Source organism: Pteronotus mesoamericanus, unplaced genomic scaffold (assembly GCF_021234165.1).
Source record: "Pteronotus mesoamericanus isolate MK-2021 breed Mesoamerican mustached bat unplaced genomic scaffold, CSHL_Meso_final contig_74, whole genome shotgun sequence".
Lineage (NCBI taxonomy): Eukaryota > Metazoa > Chordata > Mammalia > Chiroptera > Mormoopidae > Pteronotus > Pteronotus mesoamericanus.
Window position 1 is genome coordinate 40,210,384 of NW_026555247.1, and position 25,328 is coordinate 40,235,711.

At 49.9% G+C, this 25,328-nt stretch overlaps 1 protein-coding gene across 4 annotated transcripts; it reads left to right on the forward strand.

The window, feature by feature from the left end:
* On the forward strand, positions 1-24,205 carry SOCS6 (suppressor of cytokine signaling 6). 4 transcript variants are annotated; one of them, XM_054583781.1, is made up of 3 exons: positions 1-156; positions 4,382-4,576; positions 20,857-24,205. In XM_054583781.1, exon 3 carries the CDS (start codon positions 20,985-20,987, stop codon positions 22,590-22,592), a length of 1,608 nt encoding a protein of 535 aa, XP_054439756.1. In that variant the 5' UTR covers positions 1-156; positions 4,382-4,576; positions 20,857-20,984; the 3' UTR covers positions 22,593-24,205. The 4 variants fall into 4 exon arrangements, with proteins under 4 accessions (XP_054439756.1, XP_054439758.1, XP_054439755.1 ...); XM_054583780.1 differs by lacking the exon at positions 1-156 and adding an exon at positions 555-631; XM_054583782.1 differs by lacking the exon at positions 1-156 and adding an exon at positions 2,666-2,692.
* Positions 24,206-25,328: the final 1,123 nt, after the last annotated feature.

The window sequence follows — 25,328 nt, forward strand, 5'->3', positions numbered from 1 at the left end:
CGCGGCGGAGCGGGCGGCGTGGAGCACGGACGAAGTTTTCTCCAACGAGCCGAGTTCACGGTTCAGCCAGAGGGGGTGTGGGAACGGCCTCCCGGCCGCGGCCCTGCTGCCCGGGTCTCCCCTCCCCGCGGGGACAGGCCCGGGTCGCGGCTACAGGTGAGCGAGCCTTGGTCCCGGGGGGGCCAGCGCGGTGGCGACGCCAGAGGACAGAGGACTGTCCCTACCCCGGCGGCGCGGGGGGCGGGCTGCGATGGGGGGCGCCGCCTCCAGGGGGAGTGCGGGGGGGGCGGGGATGGACCCCGCAGCGGTGCGGGGCTGTCCTGGGGCCCCGCCGCACACACCGCACCGCTTCCCCCCGGGATCCTAACCCCTGCGCACCCCGCGCGCCCCCGCCCCGGCCCCCGCGCGCCGCCCCCCAGCCCGCCGCGACCCCGCCCCCGCGCGCCCGGGTCCCCGCGCCGGACGCCCGCCTGCGCCGCGGGCCGAGCTGTGGGCGCGGGGCGGCCCGCTCGGAGGAGGAGGAGGAGGAGGGAGAAGAGGAGGAAGGCGGCGGGAGGAGGAGCTGCGGGGAGGCGGGCCGAGCGCCGCAGTCGCGCCGGCGCTGGGCGAGGAAGCGGAGCGGCCGCCGCCGGTGAGCTCTGCCGGGCCGGGTCGGGGCCGGGTCGGGGCCGGGCTGGGCGTCTGCTCCCTCCTGGGCGGCCGGGCGGCCGGGCGGCCGGCCGCGGGGCGCGTCTCCTTGGGGCGGCGGGGCCGGGCGCGGGGCCGGGACCGGGGAGGCGGCCGGTGCAGCCCGGGGGCCCGGCGGCGCGAGGCCCTGCGCCTCCTCGGCGGGCCGGCGGGCGGGGAGCGGCGTCCGGGGAGCCGGCGGGGAGGGCCGAGGCCTGCTTCCGCCGCCGCCCGCCTGACCCTCGGCCTCCCGGGCCGCCGCGCGCCGGCCTGGGCCTCCGCCTTTGTGGCCCGCAGCCGCCGGGGAGAGGCCGGGGCTCGGCCTGGCCTGGGGCGGCGGCGCGGGGCCTGCGCGCTCCACTCCCGCGCTCGGCCCGCTCGGACCCCAGCGCTCGCGGCCGGGGGCCGGAGTCGGCGCGGCCCAGGCGGGGTGGCGGCGGCCGGGCCCCGGGCGACTCTTCGCGGGGGTGCCTGCCGCGTGAATTCACTCTCAGGGCTGCGGGGAGGGGGGCGGGGGGTCTAGCAAACGCCCCTGGTACCGAGGCAGGCCGCGATCTCCAGTTTGCTCCAGGAGTTGGCAACTTCAGGGACGCCCTGGTGGCTCCTGGTGGAGCAGGACTGTTGACATTTCTCAGTGCGGGTCCTGGCACGAAACTTGGAGTGCGTGCGGGGGTCTGTGTGCTAAGGTCACGTGGAGTCCGAATGAGGGGTTCAGGGTTCCATCCCCACTTTCTGGAATTTAGGGCCAGGTGGGAACACGCGGTAGGACGCAGGCTTCCGGGAAGGAAATGCATCACGTTGAATTCAGTGCCAGAAATGTTCCTGGACCGTCTTGCCTGGACCACGCAGCGTGCATCCCCGCGATACTGTGAATGAGACAGAACGGTTCCAAACACGTTCCTAAGTTGAACGGCTTCCTTGAAATGAAAACATATTTGTAATCGAACAAACGTGAACTGCCCTGTCCTGCGAGATGAAATCTGTGGGGTGTTCTCAACCCTAGGAGGCATGCACATCTCTCGTCTTTTTTCTTAACCCAGCAAATACCGCGACGTGAAAAATGCCCCTCTTACTTGAATGAATGAATTTTAAGTGGCCTATTTAGTACTGTGGACAGTCAGGAGTTATTTGAACACATGAACGGCACGGTTGACCAAGTTTCACTGGTAAAGCCCCCGAACGAAAGTAGCCTGTGATACATCTCTCCCCCGGTTCAGGTTTCGCTTCAGGTTTCGCCTCCCTGCTGTGACCAGGCGCTCTGGTGGCGAGGTGGGGAGTCGCTCTGGCCCTCAGGTTCCAGCACCGCCCCATCTTCCCTGGTTGCATTCGGGGGAGCCGGCTCTGTGAGGAGGGGCAGTCTGGTTATTCACCCGACAGTCCTTTTTAGGGCTCCCTTCAGCATCTCTTTGAAACACTTTTCCTCTTTATTATGATCCTTAAATATCTTCTGATTTGGTGGGAAGTACGCTGCTCCTGTCCCTGTCTTTGTATTTACTAATTTAGCTCTCACCTGAGGCCACTTTTTCATTGCTTTTAGAGAAGGGGGCAGAGGGGAGAGAAACGTCAGTTGGTTGCCTCTCCCATGTGCCCTGACCGGGGATCAGACCCACAACCCGGGTATGTGCGCTGACTGGGAACTGAACCCTCAACCTTTCAATCTCCGGGATGACGTTCCAGCCAACTGAGCCGCCCTGCCAAGGCGCCTTTTCCTTCTTTCGGTGGAAAGGCTGGTGGGCCTTAAACAGGACTGTCCCCCTTTTCCAGGGGCACACCCCTGGGCTTCCTGCCCTCCCTAGGCAGCAACTTGCGGGGCGTGGCTGAGAAGGGGGCTGGGCGCCTGCAACCTGGACCCCCGCCTCCCCGAACTGGGCTGTGTCTGACCTGGGATGAAGAGCGCCCCTGTCCCCACCAGGTGCGGCTCACCCCCCCGGCCCAGGGCCCTGAGAGTCTCTTTCATGGCCCTGTTTTTAGGGGACAGAAGCAAGTGTCTTAAGACTGTCTTGTTATGTACCTTCACTCCTCACAGGTAAGCAGGGGGCTTGGTCAGTTCCCGGGAAACTTTTGTGTTACCAGTAGTAACTAGCAATGTTACCAGTAGAAACAATGTTACTAATAGAAACATTGTGGTCAATGGTCAGGAAACTTCGGTGTTACTGGTGGTTAAGTACCTTTTATTTTGCTCATGGAAGTCATTGTGCAATCTTCTTTAAAAGTTGTACTGTGCCCTGAGAAAAGGAGATGTTCCATCTGTTTCCAAGTTTGTGGCTTTCTCTCAGAAATAGGCAGGCGTGTGAAATGGGTTAGCACACAACTATGCTGACGTATGGCCTTTAGTTATTTCCAATCTGCCATAGCTGATGGGTGTGTATGTGTCCCTTTAATACTTCACAAGGGTAAATAGGTGCATGACCCAGAGCCAAGGTCACCGTGTGCTGGTTCTTGCTTGTTGTCGCATCTTTTACGGGAAGTGAAGGTTGCCTGTTTCAGTTCTCTGTCCTCGTCGCTCGCCCCTCCAGTTTTGGCGGCGGTGCACCTGCGGGCCTGGAGTACTTCTGAAAAATGACTCCTTTTACAGGGGAGGCATTTATAATACTAATAATATTAATATTGTAAATGTATTAAAATATATTATAAATATATTAGAAATACTAGCATATTTGCACAGGAAGGGCAACCCTGTGTGTGTGACTGGGTTGCCCAAAACAGTTGTCTAGGTAGTAAACTAGAAATAGCAGTGGGAAGACGTGAGTTCCGTTGGACCGACGGTGAAATTGGCCTTCGTTTGATGGTTAATTTATTATGCTGTATAGCACAAGAAGTAGCGAAAGCTTTAGGACTGAGGGCACATTTTACTTTAAACTCAGTGTCTTTTTTGACAATGCACACAAACATCAAATTTTACTTAGTTGGAACAGGTGTTTTCAGGTGGCTGTGGGTCTTGTTGATATTTCGCAAGTGGATGTACAGATAAAGTCATTAACGATTTCATTTTTCACTTTGCACTCAGAGGACACATTGGAGGTATTAGATCTTTAAAAGAGTATACGTGACTAGACCTTGAACGCCTCTTATATCCCCTCTGAGTTTCTTGCTCACATGGGCCAAAGAGGGGGTGGCCCTCTATTTGACACTGCTATTGTGAGAATAATTTGTTTACACTAAAATCCAAGCTCTGCCATGGCTTACAAGATTTCTGCCTGGTTCTACAGAAATTCGCAGGGCAGGTTGTTGAACTAAACCGTGTCTTATTTGCCTTATCTGGAAAATTGTGCCTCTCTCAGCCTTGGCGTGAACATTAACTGAGATACTGCCGGTAGATGCGTGAGTTTAGTGCCGGGCATATAGCCTGTACTGATAGCCCCAGTTAGTTTAAAAGATACTGGTTAACGGTATATTGGTTCACGGGAGTGTTCTTGTTTTGGCTCAGCGTCTGTGGAAGACTTGGTTTCTCTGGTTAAGGAGGCCCTGTGTGGGGGATGGGCGAGGTGGACATGGGAGGAGAGAGCGGGAGGCCAGCCGCCTTGGCTGTACTCGCGGCAGGAGCAGCCACCGGGTTGGCCCTGGGTCACGGCGGTGAGCTGAGGGACCGGGAACACGAGAGGTCCTGCCTGTGGCCTCCGACAAGGCCCCATGCTGGTTTTCGTCCTGTTTCAATATATTTTATCGTTCCTAACAGCTGTCACACTGAAATTTTTGTTTTTTTAATTATCAAAAGGGCATCCCACTCGGAGACTATGTCTGGGGAGCGGTGGCTGCCCCCTTGTCCCTGGGAACAGACTGTTGAGTAGAAAAGACAGAAAGAGAAGAAAGAAGACCAGACCGAAGCTCTGAAGGCCCGGGAGACAGGCGGGTGTCTGAGTGTCACTGAACCCCGAAGGCGTCACCATGCCATCCTGAAGTTCTCCAGCAGGTAAACGTGGCTTCCTAAAGAGCCACCTGCTACGTTCAGCAGGTCGGGGGCAGGAGGAGATTATATTTAATATGCACACTTGTGTTTAAAGTATTTCCCCCCTCCCTGAAGGCAGAGGAATATATGGTTCCTATTAGATTTTCATCAAAAACAATTTTAAGAGTTTAACATTATTCTCTAGAGCTGTGTAGATGAGGCGTACGCACCGGGCGCCCCCGGCAGCCTCTTACCTGCTGCTGCTCCGGCTGTGCTGGTCGCGGGAGCCGTTGTTCTGGCCACACCAGGACGTGCCACACAGTCAAAGTAAGTAGGATGCATCTTGTAGTGTAAGATGAATTCTTACCTGTAGGTTTGTCACGTAATTCTGGTTTTGAAGGAAATATCATCCTTTTTCCAGTAGTCATTTTTTGTTGACATTTTTTTAAGGTGAACACACACACACACACACACACACACAGACTTAGAGAATAACATTATTACCAAATACCACAGACTCCGTTTACGTAAGCTTCTACGGAGTTGTGTTAGAGTGTTAGGGGGTTGGCACATTGGCAGAATTCCTGCATCGCAGGATTAGAAGGAGGCTCCTGGTTGTTGACCGGCTTCGCTCTTACCCAGATGAGGAGGGCAGCGAACGGCGGGTTCCGTGGTGGAGTCTGGTGTTTGTGGCCCTTCGCGCCACTGAGGCAGGATGTTTTATTGGCTCCTAGGAGCAAGGGAATTATTTGCATTTGTGTCTTCATGGAGGATGTCACAGCAGAGCTGGCTCTTGGAGGGTGACCTGTATTTGGTTGGGAAGGGCCAGAGACAACAGGGCCGTTACCTCCAACCGGCTGAATCCCACCGGAGCCGTGCGTCCACCTAGAGTTCTTTTCTCCCCTTTCCCACGTGGGGTTGCCTGGTTTTCATTTCTTTGTTACTTCCTTGGTTTGATGGAGCCCATCCTCCTAGTGACTTCCCGGACAGGGGATGGTGGTAGAGTGGGGGCGCGGGGGAGGGCGGTGTGTGAGTGTTGGACACCTTGCATATCAGAAAATATCTATGTTCTAGACACTTGATTTATAGCCCGACTGCGTATCGTTTCCTAGGCTGCTGTTTCAGTCAGTGACAGCCTAACTCGGAAATCTCAGCGCAGCCGGTAAAGGCGTGTTTGTCGCCTTCCCCGCGTCCGCTGCGGGCCTGGGCTCCTCCGGCCTCGTCTTTGGGACCAGCCTGCTTTCACCGGTGTCCCCCTCTGGTCCCCCATGGCTCGGGCCATCACAGCAGGTGCGGGGAGAGCTGGCAGACAGGTCACGGGCTGGCACTGAGATGTTTGCCCACCGTCCCTTGTCCAGAGCCAGTCGTGGGCCCCCGCCAGGACGCCGAGAGACGCGGGAGCGCACGCAGCCCCGGGCTGAGAGCGTGTGCACGCAGAAGGTCAGATCTCTCTCGGAATTTCCAGGAATTTCCACGGCGCGGCCCCGCCGGCCTCCAGCGCTTGCGCTGGGTCAGTTGTCATCGCGTCCCTCTCATTTGGATGTAATTTTTTTCTCTTTCTGGATGCCCTATAGTACCTTCGTATTATCTCTGAAATTCTAAAATGTTACTGTGATGCGCCTGATTATAGTTTGTTCTTTTTTGGATGTACTGAGCATCCCATGGGTCCTTAGACTTGTAAGGACGCTGTAAACTTGTATTCTTTGGTTTGGGGAAAAATGTTTAACATTTCTTTTATAATTCTTCCCCTTGAATTTTTTTCTTTTCCTGACTGAAGCTCTATGTCGCATGTTGGATATCCTGAATTGATATATTAATTTTGTTTAGCTTTTTTCCCCCTCAGTTTTTAAAAATCAGCTTTTTGTGTGTGTGGGGGGGGGGAATTTTCTCAATTTTTCTTCTTTTGAATTTTAATATTGGCTGTAGGAGTTGTTGTTTTCTAGCTCTTCTCTCCTCACTTTTCAAAATAAATAGCATATGACTCTTGTTTTGGATTTGTGATATCTTTTCATAGGTGTGTTTTTTTCTTGCTTTCCCTCCCAGGAGACTTAGATCTCAGTTTCCTTCACTTTTCTCTAAGCCAGTTCACACTCTTGTCATCTGTTTTTCATTTCTCATTGTCCTTGTGTTTCTTGGCGGGGAGGGGGAATAGTGGAGATAAAGAAGTATTTAAGTTCATTTAAAGTTTTTTTTTTGTTCTTTTTAATAGTTTGTGTTTGTTTTCCTAGCATCAGTTAATATTCGAGCCTTTTACCTTGGGGGAAGCTCACACCTAATTTCTCTTTAAACAAAGGTCAGGTCAGTGCTGCCTGAAGACACCTCACTGAGCTCTGGTAACTTCATCGGTAGTGGGCAGGCCACGCTATTTTAAGTTGGATCATTTTAAAAATTAAGAGATCCCATGTTTGGCAGCTTATGATAAATGATTACATTTGACTGTTATCATTTTACAATGTGTATAATGTTTTCTGTTTTGTGAGATTTTTATATTATTTGCTTTCTAGGGCTGTATTAATTTGAGTAATTATTGCTCTTCAGGGCCCCCTTTATCTCTGAAGGTCAGTGAATGAGGTTTACATTTGCTCTTAACCTACACTTAGTAAATCTCATGGGGATTACTTTTTGTGTCCCAAATCTGCTCTTCCTAATCTCAGTGTACTTCCAGAAAATGTGGAATGATTATTTTAACTGGAAGCTCACATTCTTGCATGCAAGGTCCACAAAAAACTCATGTATTCTATGCAAAAGCATTTGAATAGTTGATGGATTGCTTTTTTAATTGGAGCTTTTGTGTTAAGATCTACAGGCTGTTAGTTATTTTTATGTGCATGTTGCCCTTAGGAGTTAAATTTTTTTGCTTTAGTAGTTCAATACAGTGAAGACATTTTGTGTATAAATGAATAACCTTAAATTTTGAGGAATGAAAAGTAATGAAAGAACTTTGTCATTGTACTATCTGGTCAGCAGCTTTGCCACAGAATGAAAACAAAAACAGACAGATCTTTGGGGCCTACTTATCTGTCAGTGTTTGTCAGAAATTCTCCAAGGATATTACCTACCCGGTGGTTTAAACAATGAGCTCATTCTTCGCCATCAGCTGTCGGAGTGGTGAGATGGTTTAGGGAACCTGCTATGCTTTCAGCCGAAACCTTGGCGAGTGCTTAGAAAGGTGTAAAAATATGTCTGCGAAAATTCAGTATGCGCATATATAAAGACAGGGACGAACTGTTATATAAGTGTACTACCTTTTTAAAATCCAACATGTTAAAGCTCAAATTCGAAAGTTAAGGAGTGAGTTTGTTTCATTAACTAATTCTTATATGCCAGGGCTATTAATATTTTAAATGATTTCGTATTCAACTTAATATTCATATTTCCTATCCAGTTCAGTAGGAATGCCTGAACACAGTTGCAGGAGAAGATGCTTAGAAACGTGCAGGTAAAAGCCCTCCTCAAGCTTAGTGCCTGAGTGCCTGCGTGCTTCGCCTTCGCTGAGTCAGATGCTGTTAGAGCGGGTGTGGTTCAGAGATGAACCCGTTTCCCTGGGAAAACTGAGACTTGGAAGGTTTGCTCCGTGTCCACAGCAAACTTAGTGCCGCCCTATAATTTTATGGCAGTTGCCTGCAAAGTGGGAGTGGATCGCTGGAAGATTTATCAGAGCTTCTGCCATAATTATACATTCACTCTTAATGTATTAACTTTTATATTATATGACAGCTTTAAGTCCATTTTTCTTAACTTGGTTATCTTTCAATTTCTTCACCCACCTTTACAGCCATGCAAGTATTCATAGTTTTTTAGAATAAAGCTCCTGGCGGTAAGACCTAGAGGCTCGAAGAGAAGGCAGAGTGTTGGCTACGTTTGTTTCTGTTGTGTTTATTTGCATGTGGTTCTGAAGAATGGCAAGAGTAGGAGATTTTACCCTCTGGGCAAACTGACCAGGCAGCCTGAAACGGAAGGCGGGGGCTCCGGGGCCAGGGATAAAGGACTTTTTCCAGGATACACTGTCAGTGGCGGGGGGTCAGCATTTGTGCCACCTCCCCAAGCACCAGTGCCACGCTGAGTGGGGAAGGTTGGGGACCGACGCCGGAGCAAGCAAGGAGGACACCGCGGAGGCTGGTGCCGGTGCCGTGATGCCAAGCGGTGGGACCCCGTCCGGACCAGCGCGGGCGTGGTGGGAAGTGATGGGCTTCTGCGTGTCCGGTGAAGACGGCTGAGGCGGGGGTTTCGTGACCTGCTGAACGCGGGGTGTGCGAGAAAGTCAGGGGCCACGGGCCACTCCAGCCGCTTTGGTCTGAGCAGCTGGACCATGGCGCAGCCCGAGTGGGAAAGGCAGCGAGCAGAGCAGGGGTGGGCGCAGAGCAGGGGTGGGCGGGCCGCGGGTCCTGGGCCTCCTTCTCTGCTCGGAGGCACCGCGGTCCCTAAGGCAGTGGGGGCGGGGGTCAGGGAGTGCGCCCGGAAGGGAGCTGAGGGGGACCGGGGCCCAGAGAGGGAGATTTGGGAGTGGATGGCGCCTCGGTGTTATTTAAGGCACGGGACGAGCAAAGTCACTGAGGGCCCGCGTGTGGGTGGGGAAGAAATGACCGAGGATGCGCGCTGGGAGCTCCAAGACGGAGAGGAGACTGCAGGCCGCCGGGGCGTGACCCGCACGTCGGGTGCTGCTGATAGCGCCCCGAGACGAGGACCGAGAGCTGAGGCCGGGTTCGCAGCGTGGCTGTCGTTAAGGGGCCGTTCTGTGGAGCGGCGGTGGGGGAGGGGCTCTCTGGGGCGGCTGGTGAGAACCTGGGGCTGGGGGACGGGGCTGGAAGGGCCTCGGCGGTGCCTGCTTTTCCACCGTGTCTGCTGCGGGCGCTGAGAAACGGACGCTCTTTCTGTGCCCACAGCTGGTGGGGAAAGTGGGGTCGGGACCGGTTCGCTTATGCCTGTGCGGAGCGACGTTCTCAGGAGGGGTCCCGGAGAGTGGGGGGGTTGGACGGGGAAGGGGGTCCTGGGTGCCGGTGGAGGGGCCTGTAGACAGGTGTGTTCACCTGCGCAGTAACAGGAGGGAGGGGTGTATGGGAACCCGTGTGGCCGGGTCGGCAGGGATGATGCTGGAGTTCAAGGCTTTTCTGTGATGCTCATTTTCTCCGTGAAACAGGAAGCTGGGCCATCCCCTGAGATCGAAGGTGGGGAGTGTCACTGGCATGTGGAATGGTCCCCCAGAACAGTGAGAGAGGGGACAGACCAGGAAGATGCGGGCTGATTTCCAGGCAGCGCGGAGGTTCCCCCTGAAGCTCATGGCCGTGGCTCTGAAGTGAGACCGGTCAGAGGGGGCCTGGGCTTCTCCAGCCGCGTCCCCCTCTGAGGGTGCGGGCGTGGTCTGGGCAGAGTCGGGCTTAACCAATGCTGTGGTTTTGCCAAGAGAGGTTTTCAGAGCGAGGATGGGGCAAGGGAGTTGGGGGTCTGCACTGGGGACAGATTATGATTAATTGTGGAAAATAGGCTGAGCAAAGAGGGCAAAGGGTTGCTGAAAAATGGGAGGTGTGACTCTCATGTTTTAGACTTCGGACGTGTCAGGCTGGTCCCCAGTTACACAGACGCCCAGCAAAATGTTCAGTCTGCAAAGAGCTGGTTTTGGAAGGGTGAGGAGGCTGCCCAGGTTTAATAAAACAAAAATAATACAGTTATTTTTATCTACTGATTTATGGCTGTGTTTCGCTATCATAATTAACTGAAAGCCAAGAAAAGACCTTGCATTTTGCTTTAACCTGGTGGACGTACTCAATCGTTTCCTTTTAAAGAAGAACAAACAAGCTCACGTGCTTTATTCTTATTTTGAAAATAACATTTACAAAGACTCCTGCGATCAGTTGACAGTTTTGCTGTGTTTCCTACTGGTCCTGTTTTCCTCCCTATTCTTTCTACATAATCAAGTCCACGCTTTACATACGATTTTGTTTCCTGTGCTTTTGCATTTAACCAACGAACAATGTGAACTTCTCTCCCATGTTATTTATAACTCTGTGTAAATATCAGTGTTAGTGGTTCCCTGAAGCCCCATTATGTAGATGCACCAGAACTTTGTTTATAGTTCTCATCTATTGGAAATTAGAATTTTTAAGATTTAAATGTATTTTTTATATATACTAACGCAGGGGTTATTATGGTTTGATTTCATATTATTTCTTTAAGATTTATGAAAATAACAGCATCGGGTCACAGAGTATGACTATTTTTAAAACTGCATGTAGCCAAGTTATATTTTTCACAACTATATTAAGACATCTTCATATAATCAGTGTCATTATTTAGATAACTCTTTGCTGACCAGACTTGTGAAAAATCATTACTGTTAATTGCATGTCTTTGATTCTTATGAGGGTCAGTGTTTTTCTGGGAATGTGTTGAGCCAATTGATTATTTATGGGGAAAAATGCGTATTATTCTCTGCCTTACACACAAAGCAGTACTAGATAAATTAAGCCCTTACATTTGGAAAGTAGAACTTCAGTACTTTTATAGGAAATACAGGAGAATCTGATGCTTTCAAGTGTCAGGGGATTTATTAAGATAATCGTGGGACAGGCAGTAGAGGAAGATTGACAGATTTGACTGAAATAAAATGAGGACCTTCCATCCTTTAAGGCACCACACAAAAATTTAAAAAGTCAGGACAGACGTACTCTAGAGCTGCAGGGAAAATAGGAGGTGATCTGTGGGAACTGGTGGGGAATGATTTAAGGGTGTGCAGTGTACCTGCCAGATCATAAATCTTTTTGTTGTATATATTTAGCCATGCATTTACATGGTTTTTCTCAGAGGAGTCATCAAAAGAAAAAAGTTGATTAAAAGCCAACTCATTTGACACCCCGTCAGCGCTGTGTGAGCCTTCCCCTGGGCTTGTGGTGGCATCTCACTGTGCTTTTTATTTCCCAGTGACCGGTGACCTGTACGATAACAGCACATGTGGTTATTACTCATTAGTTTGTCTTCTTCAGTAAAAGGTCTATTCCAGTCTCTTGACCGTTTAAAAACCGGGTTATTGCCTTAACCTGTGTGTCCTGGGTACAAGTCCTTTATCTTGATCGGATACATGCTCTGCAGATATTTCCTCCCTTTCCGTGGCATGTCTTTGAGTGATGCGTTTTGGAGGACAAAAATTTGGGATCTTAGTCAATCCCAAAGTTGAGTGGTTTTCATCGGCAAGTTCCTCAGTTGAGGCTGTTTGTCTCCAAACTGCTGAAGTGGTTGCTTTGGACAGGTTGGCCCACTCACTGTTGGGTTGGGTTTTGCAGAGACGGTTTGCCAGCCGCTTCGTTCGGTCACTCCAGAAGCGAATGCCCCTGCGTCCGTACTTTCTTCTAACCGTGCTCAGATGAGGGAGCCGAGGCGTGGATGCCCGAGGTTCGTGGGGAACGGCAGCTGTGGTCTGAGCTTAGGCGGCACGGCTCCGGAGCCGGGCTCTGTCTCCAAGCCGCGCCCCGGGCTCACGCAGTCGGACACGATGCTGGCTTCCGACTGGTTCCAAAGGGGTCAGCACTTGCGCCCGTTTCGTGGCGGCTTCCTCTGCGTCTTTGGGCCAGTCGTTGAACTTTCTAACGTTTAGTGCCTTCCAAATAGAGTTCTTGGGAGGGTTCAAGAAGATTTCGTGCACAAATTTTGGTTCGCACACGGTAAACTTTGACTGGGTGGTGGCGGTGGCAGCGGCAAAGGCAGAGCAGGGTGACGGGAAAGCGCCCCTCCTCCTCCTGGCATGAGGGGGGCACCTCTCTCAAGGACGGTGCCGTCGTAGCCGCGTTTCTCCTGCAGCCTTCCCATATCCTCCGCAAGGGTTTGCCTGCGTGTCCTCTGCCCTGGAGCTAAGGTCCTCGGGTGAAGGACTGGGTTTTTCATCCCTGCGGTTTGACTGTGGCTTGCACCTGCCTCCTTCTACTTTTCAAGGGAAGGCAGCGTTTCATCAGTTTCAAGACTAGGATGCGACCTGGCGTGATAAAACGGCAGGCGTGCGCCGTGGCCGGCGGCTCAGCGGGTTGGAGCCCCGTCTGCTGCACCCAAATGTTGCGGGTTTGATCCCCGGTCCGGGCGCGTAGGGGAGGCAACTGAGGCAATGGCTCGATATTTCTCTTTCTCTCCCCCCTTCCTCTAAAATCAGTATCCTCAGGCGAGGAGTAAAGAAAAAATTTAGGCAGGCGAGGGCGGCAAGGAGGTGGGCTTACATAATGGAAATTTCCAGCATTGTGGTGGACGATGAAAACCACTGGCTCTGTGGGGTAACCTGGGCGCCAGGGTTGCGCAGCGTCAGGCGTTGGGCCAGCGCCCACGGGAGCAGAACCCTAGATGAGTCTGAGCTGCGAAGAGGGACACCGGGACCGCGTGTGCGTGCGAGGCCCATGGGGCGAGGCCAGGCGGCCGCGGGCAGACCGCCTCGTGGGTTAGAAGAGGAGAGGGACCGGGGGAAGTTGGGAAGGCTTAGGCGGGAGGAGTAAGAGAGCTGCTGGGACCTTGACCCCGAGGGGTTCGGAGTCCTGCTTCCCGTGACTCCTGGGGGCAGAGACACCAGAGACTCGCGCTGTGTACCTGGACCGCCTGTGCTCCGCGCATGGGTGGGATGGGGCTCCGTAGTGAAGTCAGCCCCCGTGGTCACAGCGAGAGCCAATGGAGAAGGCGCGGGACTGCTGGGCCACCCTCTCCCCGCTCCTGTTCACCGTGGGTCGCCACTGTGTTTGGATATTCTGGGGGACATGTACTCTGCATGGTCAGGCATATCAATAGATACACACAGAGGGTCATCGCTGCCTTCTGTTCTGTAGCTTGTCTCTTCCGGTGTGTGTCTTGGACCTCTTTCTTTATCTGTATAATATTGCATTGTGGTGACGGAAATTGTAACATCATGAACTAGTCCTCTGATTTTCGATGTATATTATTATTGTTTCTTGGAAGGCATTGAGGTTAAGCCCACGGCCTCACTGAGTGCCTTAGGCAGCGAACGCCTGTGCAGGAGCTGAGTGGGCTCTTTCTGGAGAGTCAGTTGTGTGGTTCCAGGCAAGAGGCCTCGTCTCTGCCTCCGCCTCCCCGTCTGTGCCGCGGGGACATGGCTGTTGTTACTTTTCCTGTTGGCCACAAGCACCTGTGTGGCTTCATATGTGCTAGACGCCTTTTACAGGACATCACACAGATGCACACGTTTAAACCTCCCCACTAATGTATGTGATCCATGCTGTTATTTCCAGATCGCACAGCTGTTAAACGGTGGGGCCAGGGCATACGTGGACTTGGGCTTTCTGGTTCTACAAGAGCACTCCCCCTGTGCTGTGCTCTGCGTGCACCGGCCTGAATTCTCAGGGGCATGAGGATTAAATGAGACACAGCGAACTGAGACGGCTTCAGCCAAGGCCCAGCACCTATGAGGCCACTGGCCTGTTTCTACCGACAATATGCGGGTACTAGGTAAATGACCAGGTGTTATTAGCCTTTTTTTTTTTTTTTTTTTTTTTTGTAATTAATGTTGTAGGAACATCGTTTTCCATATGTCCTTGTTTTAGGCATGAGTATGTATCCCAAAGAGAAATTTCTAACAGCATAATTACTTGGTTAAAGCATGTGAATTTAAAATTTTGATAAGCATTTTAAATAATCCTCCACAAACTACCATTTACACAGTTACTTAGGAGCGCCCAGTTTCCCATACTCTTGCCAACATTGTTACTGATTTGACTTTTCAAGCTCATGGGTGAAAGATAGTATCTCGTTTTGTTCTGAGTTTCCTTTTCAGTGAATTTTTTGGGTTGAGATACAGTTCGCCTGCAGCGAGACAGCCTGTCGTTTACTCCGGGGCACTGAGGGGCCCGGCCACCGCCTGCCCCCAAGCGCCTTTGCCGCCTTTGTGATGGGGAACTGAGAAACCTTCCAGGGTGCTGCTGATCGGTCGCTCGAGTTAGGTGGGCCCTCTCCCCCTGGCTTTTATTGCTCTTGCTTCTTTTCCTGCCCCCCTTTCTTTCTTCTTTCCTTCCTCTGTCGTTCTTTTTGTGTGAACAGTTCACTGGGGTATTTTGCCCATTTGCTGATGGGGGTGCGTGCCTTCCTCTCGCGGATTTCTTAGCGCACAGCCTACATTACAGAAGTTAATCCTTTGTCAGGCGTTTGCCGTTTCCCTCCAGTTTATCTTGCAGCTTTATGCCATTTTCTGGGAATCTGGAAACTTCTAAATTTTGCTTTATTTGACTTACCGATCTTTTCCATTATGGAGTCGAGGCTTTATGTGATGCATAGGAAGGCTTCCTGCAGTGCAAGATCTTTATTGTAATATTTCTCCAAACTTTTATTTTTAATATTTGCATATTTGATCCTCCTGGACTTTATTTTTATGTAAGAAATAAAGTAAAAAGCTTTTCTTCCCCCAACCCCTGATGGTTATCCAGCCTCCTCATCATCATTTCTTAAATAATCCCTCTTCCCTCCAATAGTTTAACACGTCCTCTTCGTCACATACTCTTTATGTGTCTTGGTCTATTTCTTGACTCTCTGGTCATCTCTTCTGCTCCAGTTTTAAGCTGTCACAGTGTGTTTTAATATCTAATGCCACTCATTCTCTTGTCTTTTAGAATTTTTCTTACTCTTTTTTTTTTTTTTTTTTGGTTTATCTGTCAAAGTTAGTTTTATCATTTTGTCAGCTTTCTTGAGAAATCATTTCAAGATGTTTCCTTGGCATCTTGAGTTACTATTTGGACAGGAGGGAATTGCTTTATCTCAGAGCAAAGTGTCTCTTTCCGTATCTCTGTAGGACAAGGAGGATCCCCTGAGTAAAATTGGTGAGATGGTTTCAGATTTCGCAGTGCAGCTAACCTCAGAAACTGTCACTTGCTGAGTTTTGGTGTAGTATCACGGAAGGATAGCCACCGTACGTGTAAGGTTGCTACATAAAACGCTCCTCCCTGGAGCCTCCAGCCGTCTGTCTGTGGGGGCTGGGCTTTCTTCTTACACTTTAATTGCATCTGCATACTGGAGCAGACAGGATGCAGAGGAAGGCGTGAAAGTCCAGCGTCTGAAGTCAGAAGAAAAAGATGCCCAGTGCTGTGAAACAGCGCCGCTTCTCTCACTGAAGTGTTATTGTTTGAGAAATGGCATTTATTTTTTCATGAACATCTTATTTATGTTAACACGAATGCATATATTGTCATTTAAAAATGAATCAATAATTGAGTGTTTTGACATCATCTCAGTTTTCATTTCTAAGAGTGTAAATGTCAGATGGTGTAACCCACGGAGACAGAGCTTCGCGTGGTCTTCCCCCACCTATAAGGAGAGAGGGGCCCGAGCCCGGGAGTGTGGGGCCACTGCGGGGGACCAGCCAGTCCCAGGAGACCTGCAGGAGCTCGGGGGCCAGCAGCCTGGCTCCGGGTCTGGATCTGCTGTTTGCTACTGGCAGTTGTTGAACCTCATCGGACAAATGTCCATCTTTCTGAGACCCGGTTTCCTCCCTCGTGAAATGACGATAAAAAGCTGTTTCATTTGTTGAAGGTTAAGCAGTTCGTTGCTGTCTTTTAATTTTTTTATTAGGCGTGACCACGTCCCATCATTTTTTAAGAAAGAGAAATTACTTAAAGATGTTATCTTCTGCCCGTATGTATAAAATATTCATGTCTAAAACCTTTTCCCTTGCAATGTTATAATTATTCTCAAGTATATGTGTAAACTTAAATTTTTACAATTAGAAAAGCAGTAAAACTGATTCAGAACGTTTCCTTAGGCAGCATGAGACAGATGGTAACCCTAGAAAGAGATGGCATATATTTTTAGAAGTGCAAACAGAAAAACAGATACTCTTAAAAATTCCAGCGTAATCTTTGCCTAAAAAAATGAAGGGAAGAGATAAAAGACCATATGGCCTAATAGAACTTTTTATAGTTTCTAATGTCTAGAATTGAATTTTGTTTACTTAATGTTAATATTGAGCTGCGTGTGGATTGATAGTTGAAAAAGGAATAATTAGTCAAGTAGATAATTACCAAGCACTTGAACTGTAGTTATCAGTCTCTTGCTTTCTATGAAATGGATACAGTAGTGGGGAGCAGACCCGATGGCCCCAAATTGCATGAGGGTAATTTAGACACGCGTGCCTGCCCCGTGGGAGCAGTCGTGCGACGCATCCGCATCGAGCTGCCTGTCGCCGTAGAGTGTTCTTCTTCAGTCCCCTCCACTCTCCATTCAGCACGGGTTTGCCGAGCGCCTTCGTTGGGCCCGGTGTGAGCTAGGGGCTTGGGGCACAGTGCGGAGAAAAGAGGTGACATCCTCTCTGCTTTCATGTCGACGGCGGTCTGCTGAGATGCCAGGCGTGCATCAAATAATGATACAACCGGCCTGAGCACACGGTCCCTCGTGCCAGGTGACAGTGCTGGGCAGGGGAGGCGAGCCGTCTTCTGAGAGCCTGTGCCGGGGGGTTCACGTCGTCAGGAGGAGTGGGGTGTGCGTGGTTCCTGAGGGGTTGAGAGATGCGCTGAAGTTGGAACAAATGAATCAAAGAGGAGGATGAAAAACAAATTCAAATCAAAGGGCCAGTAGCTTAAACAGATCTGTATTGAGAGAGAATATGGTGAACATGAATGCTTTCCATGTGAATGGAGCAGAAATCAAGTCAAGATTGGACGGACCGTGTAGGGCCTTGTTTTGTACCTTCGTCCTCAGTAGAGATCCACGGTCTCTTCAGGCGGGGACCGAAGGGGGTGGAAGCGGTCAGGGTGTCCTGTGGCTGCACCCGACTGGGACTGGAATTGTGTGTCTGGATCCATTTACTCATGATTACCAAGCGCACCACCGCCCCACCGCCCCCCGCCCCCCTGCCCTTGCAGAGGCTGTGGACTTGGGAGACACCAGTGGATGGCCCGCAGTCAAAACCCCTGCTTCTGTAAAGCTTGCATCCTTCCATGCCAGGGGGCGGGGGGCAGAGAACACAGCAAATGGGACGGTCCTGTCGCACGCTGGAAAAAAATAACACTGCCCTGTAAGAGGGTTAGGGTTGCGGCTTCCGCGGGGGCGGCGCGGTCCGGGCAGGTCCCACGGAGAGGGGACAGTCACGCCCTGGCTTGCAGGAGTCGGGGGCAGCTGGGAGCACCTGCGGCACCAGGGCCTGAACGGCAGCGCGTGGCCGAATCCAGAGTGTCCAGGTGGCCGGGGCAGGGCCCGGGAACAGGGGTGTGAGGACGGGGGCGTCACATCACGTGGGGCCCCGCAGCCCCGTGCATTAGGGGCTTACAGACCCCTGTAAAGACTTTTCGGGGCCTTCATCTTCCGTCCTCTGCAGCGCTTTCCGGCTGGTGGGTCCTGACGCCTGGGCTGGCCGCTGCGGCTCCCAGCGTCTCCGGCCCCGCCCCGCCCCAGGTGGGTCCGTAGGGGCCCCGCTGTCTCGCTGTCTCGCTGTCTCGGCTGTGTCTGCCGCTGTGTCTGCGCCGACTCCCAGGTCTCCGGTGGGGTCTGCAGTTAGGACCATCTCTGGTCAGGTGTCGGGTTTCAGCCCAGTGATCATTGTAACTGAACGGTCCGTAGCGTCACCAACATGATGCCGCAAAACGGAGGCATTATGACGAATTTCTTGAAATGGGGATTAGATGTCAGTAAAACTTTCGCTGCCGCTGGCTCTGGTTGGAGTCTTTCCAATGCTTCTATGTTGAACTTGAACTTTTTCAGTCAAACCATCATTAGGAAAATATAAGAGGTTTATTGGCCTACTAGGGAAAATTGGATAGTATTCTCCTAGAGCTACAAACGATTCCAAGTGATTGTTTTAATGTCTTACATTTTGTTAAGAAACTGTTAGTCCTTTTTAACAGTGAGGCAATTCGAGACCCCTGGGTTGTTCTGCTTTGTTTTGTTTTTTCTGTCATCAAAGTTGCTTTCCTGGTAGGCTGGGGGGTGTGTGTTAAAGAGGATGATGTAGGGGCTCAAAACCTGGGCAGTATACGTGTAAAGTAGACCCTACTGGTATTTGAAACCTTTTGATTCTTCGCACTGCACTTAGACTCAGACAGATGCCTTGAGTTTGACAGCGATGTGCCCCCCATTCATGCCGCAGGCGTCAGGCGCCTTGGGCGTCTCCGTGTTTGCGCCGGCTGGTCCCCTCTCAGGGCCTCGGCCTGGCCCTCCCCTCAGCCTGGAAGGCTGTTCCGGCCACTCCAGGCTTCCCTTTGCGCAGCTTGCTCCTCCTCATCATTCCGGCATTGGCCTGGACACAGGCTCATTCGAGGGGCCTGGGGGGGCCTCAGATGTTCTAGAATCTAGAGGAAGAGCCCCGTAGTCACCAGTGACCTTCTCCTTTGTGGTCTCTGTCACAGTGACCAATCGTCAAGTCCTCCTCTGTTCACTAGTTTCGTCTGCGCTGCCCAGATGGCCTCTCCCTGGAAATGGCGACATGAGGACCAGGCTCTGGGGCTCTGCTGCCTCCCAGGTGCGCCCTTCCCCCACTTACTGCATTTTCTTTGAAGACGGACCTTTCTGAGGTCCAGACTCCTTGGAGGACGCGATGGCAGTGATGGTCAGAGGAGAGAACACAGGCAAGCTGCGGGGCCTGTAAGTTCAGGAGGGTCGCCGAGACCCGAGACGCGTCCAAGGCTTTACCCACACCCTGTCCCGCAGCGGGTCAGGGTGCAGCCGGGAAGCACAACCAGAAATCGCCATCGGGTATGAACGGCCCTATTTTTGTCAAACAAATCTTATATGTCAATAACTTAAATGTTACAGTTTTATGCTTGAGTAGAAGGTAGTGGTACTTGGATAGTGAGTTCATCTAATACACAACATGTTCAAAAATGTTCAAAAGTAACTGGGCATTCTCAATATTTAGATGTATTTTAATTTCCACAACTTGCTCAAAAATGTCGGACACAAGAGTAAGACTTTCTAAACTTGCTTCTTCCTTTATAGAGATGATATTGCTGATCCCCTAGGAGGTGGTCTGATCGGAGTGATTTTTAAAGTAAATGCTTTCATGCGGATTCTGTACCCATAGTAAGCAAATCCGATTTATAACTAAGTAAATGTTCGTAAGATCTCTCTCTCCTTTCAACTCCTGCTGTGTGTTACGTTGCTATATTACTAACAGGTTTGTATTATAATTTACCCATTGATTGCTCTCCCTCCTCCTGGATCATGAGGCCAGCAGCCCTGTGTTAACTTGCGCTGCGCCACACAGCACGGCGTGTGTAGGAGATTGAGTAAACGCACAGTGAATCCATGAGTGGCGTCAAAGTCAGAGCTGTAGTCTTTCACCACAGAACTGGGCGGCGCTAATCTGACCGGCGGGGAGGTCAGAATTTTCCTCTTACTGTGTTAGCATTTTGCTCAAGTTCAAGCTAATCATCTTGTAATGACCTTGTACTTCAGTCGTTGCACAAACTGCAGAACATGGCCCCCAAGAGCAGGAAACGTGTAATTTAAGCAGAATGATTCCCAGGACCTGTTAATACAGTTAATAGGACTTAGGAGGCCAGCGTTTTTCCCTCTGAAATGACTGTCAGAAAGTCTTTACGGAATCAAAATCGTACCATTTCAATGATGGACGAGGATGCCAAAAATGTTTAGAAGTTGTATTTCTGGGTAGAGAAGTAAAAATTTGTGTTTGAAAATTGCAAAAAATAAAAAATAAAAAAGAAAGAAAGAAAAGAAAAGAAGAAGAGGGAGACATAATAGTTCTGGAACCATGCTTTGTGACCTCCCTCCAGCTGCGCTCCCCGGGCACGCCCCGCCGCGTGGGTGTTGGGGGGAGGGCGGGGGGGGCGGGGTGTGAGGGGGTGGACCTCCCAGGAGGGAGGGGTGTCGCTGGGCGTTTCCCAGAGAATGTATCACAGAAGGGGGGGGTGCTATTTTTTCTTTCAGTTTTATGGAGGTTTAAATTTTTAAAAATCTGTATACGTTGCCCAGGAATCCACTAGGCTTGTCCTCCTAGCTCAATGTGATCCCACCTCCTCAGGGTGTTTGCTGCTTGAGGGACACAGGCTGGTGGCCGGGCCCCGCCCGCGCGACCGGGTGTTGTCGAGGAGCACGTGGAAAGACGCGCAGTCTGACCCGTCATTCAGAAGCAGTGGGCAGATGAGGGTTTGACCTTTCAGCATTATGAAATATTTGCCAAGTGCTGGTTACGCAGTAGGCACTGACCTCCCTGCTGTGCCAGGTGAAACGGAAGAAAATCCCTCCTTTAAGGAGCCCGACCTTCTTACGCACCCACTTGGGTGCCCTTGTTCAAAGGCCAAAGGATTGAAACTGAGTAGAAGAAAAGTTCTGTGAAAAATTTTTCTACGTGACCTCTTCCAACCATTTGTTTTTATTTTCTTTTTTAGAAAATGGCTCCCGAGGGTACATGACGCTGGAAAGATACACCGATGCAGTGTTGCATGCTGCCTGTCCGATGTTCGAGGATAGCGTTCCAGAGAGAGAGTGAGCCCCTCGGATTCGATTTTTCGTCATAATGAAGAAAATTAGTCTTAAAACCTTCCGGAAATCTTTCAACTTGAATAAAAGTAAAGAAGACACAGATTTCATGGTCGTACAACAACCATCCCTCACCAGTGATTTTGGAAAAGAAGATTCCTTGTTTGGTAGCTGCTACGGGAAGGACATGGCCAGCTGCGACCTCCACGCTGAGGACGACAAGGGGGGCAAGAACAGATCCAAAAGCGAGAGCCTGATGGGGACGTTGAAAAGGCGGCTGTCCGCCAAGCAGAAGCAGAAGGGCAAGGGCGGCGCGTCTGCCGGCAGCTCTGCCGACGACGACACCTTCTCCTCCTCCTCAGCGCCCATGGTCTTCAAAGACGTGAGAGCCCAGCGGCCGATCCGGTCCACGTCCCTCCGCAGCCATCACTACAGCCCGACGCCGTGGCCCCTGAGACCCACCACCTCGGAGGAGACGTGCATCAAAATGGAGGTGAGGGTCAAGGCCTTGGTCCACTCTTCCAGCCCGAGCCCAGCGCTGAACGGCGTCCGCAAGGATTTTCGCGACCTGCCGTCGGACCCCGTGTGCCAAGAGCCGCGGGATCCCCTGAAGAGTTCGGAGTCTCCCAACGGGGACCTGCACCTTCACCTTGATGAGCATGTGCCTGTCGTTATCGGACTTATGCCTCAGGACTACATTCAGTATACTGTGCCTTTAGAGGAGGGGATGTACCCCTTGGAGGGGCCGCGCAGCTATTGTCTGGACGGGTCGTCTCCCATGGAGGTCTCTGCGGTCCCTGCCCCGGGGGGCGGGGGCTCCTTCCCCGAGGACGAGCACCAGGGGGACCAGGAGCTCGTGGTGGCCCCTGAGATCTTTGTGGACCCGTCGGGGAACGGCTTGCTGATCGGCACCACGGGCGTGATGCTGCAGAGCCCCAGAGCGAGTCATGACGATGTCCCCCCACTCTCTCCGTTGCTACCTCCTATGCAGACGAATCCAATCCAAAGGAACTTCAGTGGGCTCACAGGCACGGAGGCCCACGTGGCGGAAAGTGTGCGCTGTCATTTGAATTTTGATCCCAACTCCGCCCCTGGGGTGGCCAGAGTTTACGACTCAGTGCAGAGCAGCGGGCCCATGGTCGTGACAAGCCTTACCGAGGAGCTGAAAAAACTTGCCAAACAAGGATGGTACTGGGGACCGATCACACGCTGGGAGGCAGAAGGGAAGCTGGCCAACGTGCCCGACGGTTCCTTTCTCGTTCGGGATAGTTCTGATGACCGCTACCTTCTAAGCTTGAGCTTTCGCTCCCACGGCAAAACCCTTCACACTAGAATCGAACACTCCAACGGCAGGTTTAGCTTCTACGAGCAGCCAGATGTGGAAGGACACACGTCTATCGTGGACCTAATCGAGCATTCAATCAGGGACTCGGAAAACGGAGCTTTTTGTTATTCGAGGTCTCGGCTGCCTGGGTCCGCAACTTACCCCGTCAGACTGACCAATCCGGTGTCACGGTTCATGCAGGTGCGCTCTCTGCAGTACCTGTGTCGCTTCGTCATACGTCAGTACACCAGGATAGACCTGATTCAGAAACTGCCTTTGCCAAACAAAATGAAGGACTATTTGCAGGAGAAGCACTACTGAAGCGAGGGGAGCCCTGCGTCCTGCACTTTGGGAGGAAGAAAAAGAGATTGAAATACAGTTTACAGACGTTCATTGCTATCAGAATCTTTGCTGCCATTACTTATTTCAGTTTTATGTGTAAAAGAGTAATCAATTTGTTTTCCGGTGGGGAAGTGTTGGCCAGGTGTCTTGGGTTTATTTTGTTTTTTTTACAAAGGGAGGTCTTGAAGGTTGAGAAGTATGAATTCTCTTTCACCGATGTGCAGAATAATCACAATGTGAATGATTAGATTCTCCTTAGCCCCACCCCCCTCCTTTGCTGCTATCCACTGTGATCTTTATGCATTAAAAGCACACTTCATGTGTCTTCAGCCCTAAGTAAAGTTGAATGAAACCTGTAGAATGAAAATTGTTACGTCTCTTTAAATGGCCCATTTCAAAGAGAGTGTTGAGTAAACATACCCACGTGATAAAACACAGAATTTACACATACACTGAAAATGATTTTTTAATCTCATACTTGAGAAAGATCTATTTAGAATTATGAATTGATGTAATCTTGGGTACGGGAACACGGACCTGCAACATATCTTTATGACACTCATTTCTAAATTATTTTTAAAGTTGTGCTGGGTTCTCTCTCTCTTTTTTTTTTTAACTTTGGTTGTGAAAATTTGGACTTTTCTGTTGCCTTCATTTTCATCTTGTGATTTGTCTCTTTTAATAAATGGCCTTACATTAAAAAATTGTAAAGTAATATGTACCACCAGTTTAGAAATTGTTGCCTTTTCCGTCCTTAAGCTCTGGTACAAATTGTCATAACATATAAAGACCTATGAAACTAGAAATATTAAAGAAACAATAGATGGTCATAGCTTCTTGTGATAGCTACTTTTTGTGTTCTCTCTGTTTTCCTTTGCTAAAATGTTTTGTCTGTGATTTCTTTAGCTTAGCCAACATTTTCTTGGGTGAACTTGATGTAGAACTGATTTCTGTAAGTGGACTGGATTCTGTTGGAACATTCAAGTTTTATATTAAGTTTTAAATTGATTTGAATAGAAAGAAAATGTTGTTTTAACGTGGGATTTATATTTTCCTTTTACATCATCACTATTAAGAGATGTTAGATTTGACCCTTCATCCCACCGAGAAAACCAACAGCAAGCCCAGTGACTTAGTTGAAAAATTGTGGAAATCATGGAACACCACGTCAGGAAAATGTGGAAACCATCTCAGATATATGGCGGTCTTGTTGCCCACCGTAGATAGTGCCATTTTAAAACACGTTTCCTATCTGTTTCTTTTTAAGTCTTAGGGAAATTGGCATCAGTGGTTATTTTATCTCTTTGACTCAGTCTTTTTGGTGGGGGGGAGGGAGTGTGATATCCCTAATACTTTTCAGCTATTTTGAAATGTAGTGTTTACTCACTGTATGAATCTCCGGTGTTGTATTTGGGGAGAGCCCCATCCAGAAAATGTTTCCACCTCAGATGAAACAGGTAATTTAAGACATTTCTTCCTTGGTCGCTCAGTTTTCCTAGCTCTTACCCCCATTTACGAACAACAGTAAAGATTTTAGGTCAGACATAATGGCTTTGTCATCCAGACAGATCAGTATCCCCATTTTTTCCTCTTTGTTTTTTAGGGTCAGAACTGAGAACAAGAAAGGGCATAGTGCCATGATACCTTGTTACGGTATTTTGACTTTAAGAGGAAAAGGTACTTAATTTTGGTGGAATGTAAGTTGTACCTTGTTACAAAGACTCATTTTTTCTGATGCATTCACCTAATATGATGGGATATTGAGTATACTGTAATAATATAATTTTAAGTGTTCACTATAAGCTATTTGGATTAAGAACTATTACAGAGTTGTAAACTTATCAAATTAATGCAAGACATTTAAACTATTTTTTTGCGAAACTATTTATTTTTAAACAATTTAAAGTATATCTAGTCCCTGCGCGTCTCTCAGATGGCAGGCGTTGTCACAGAGCCCCCGTGTATTAATAATAGATGTTGGAATGGCTTCTCAGGTCTCTAGAAGCATTTCTGCATGCCCCTTGTGAGGACATGTTGCACAGAGGCCTTCGGGCTCCGCCCTGAACCCCACGTAGCACGTGGGCCTAGCTGTTCCCACGTCTTCCTCAATGGGACGTGTGTAAGATCGAGCCATTTAGTTTCAAGTTAAGATTATCCTGATTTTCATTTGAATGTTTTTAAAATTGTGTTTTGTGTTTTTATGGAGGATGAGTCTTGATACTCCTCTAGTTTAGAAAGCCAATTCTCTGTGCTTTTGTATATCCATAATATCAAATACTTTAAAGTAAAATGGGGTCTGATACTGTGTTGATGAAAATAAATGGATTTGCCAAGAAATTACTTACTAAGAAAGAAGTACCACAATATTTTCTGCTTGCCCGGAGAGAACCGGTTTGAAGCAGGCAACGCAAAATAACTTGAAAGATTGGCTTTATGGGATCCCAAAAACAGTCTGGTTAAAAATGGAGAGGGGGGAAAAAGAGAGAAATGTTCAGGGTCTCGAGACAATTTGGGTAAATTTCTGGATTACATTGAGTGGCGGCTTAGATGACATGGGCACAAGCAGTGGGTGATTTTTAAAAGTCTGAGCTCATGGCATGAAGAGGAAAACAGGAAAGCTGTATCCTTTTGCCATAATAAAGGAATCAGAGTTGTTTCTATCAGATACTTCATCACAAAACATGAAGGAGGCCAGAAGCTATTTCCAGGCTTACT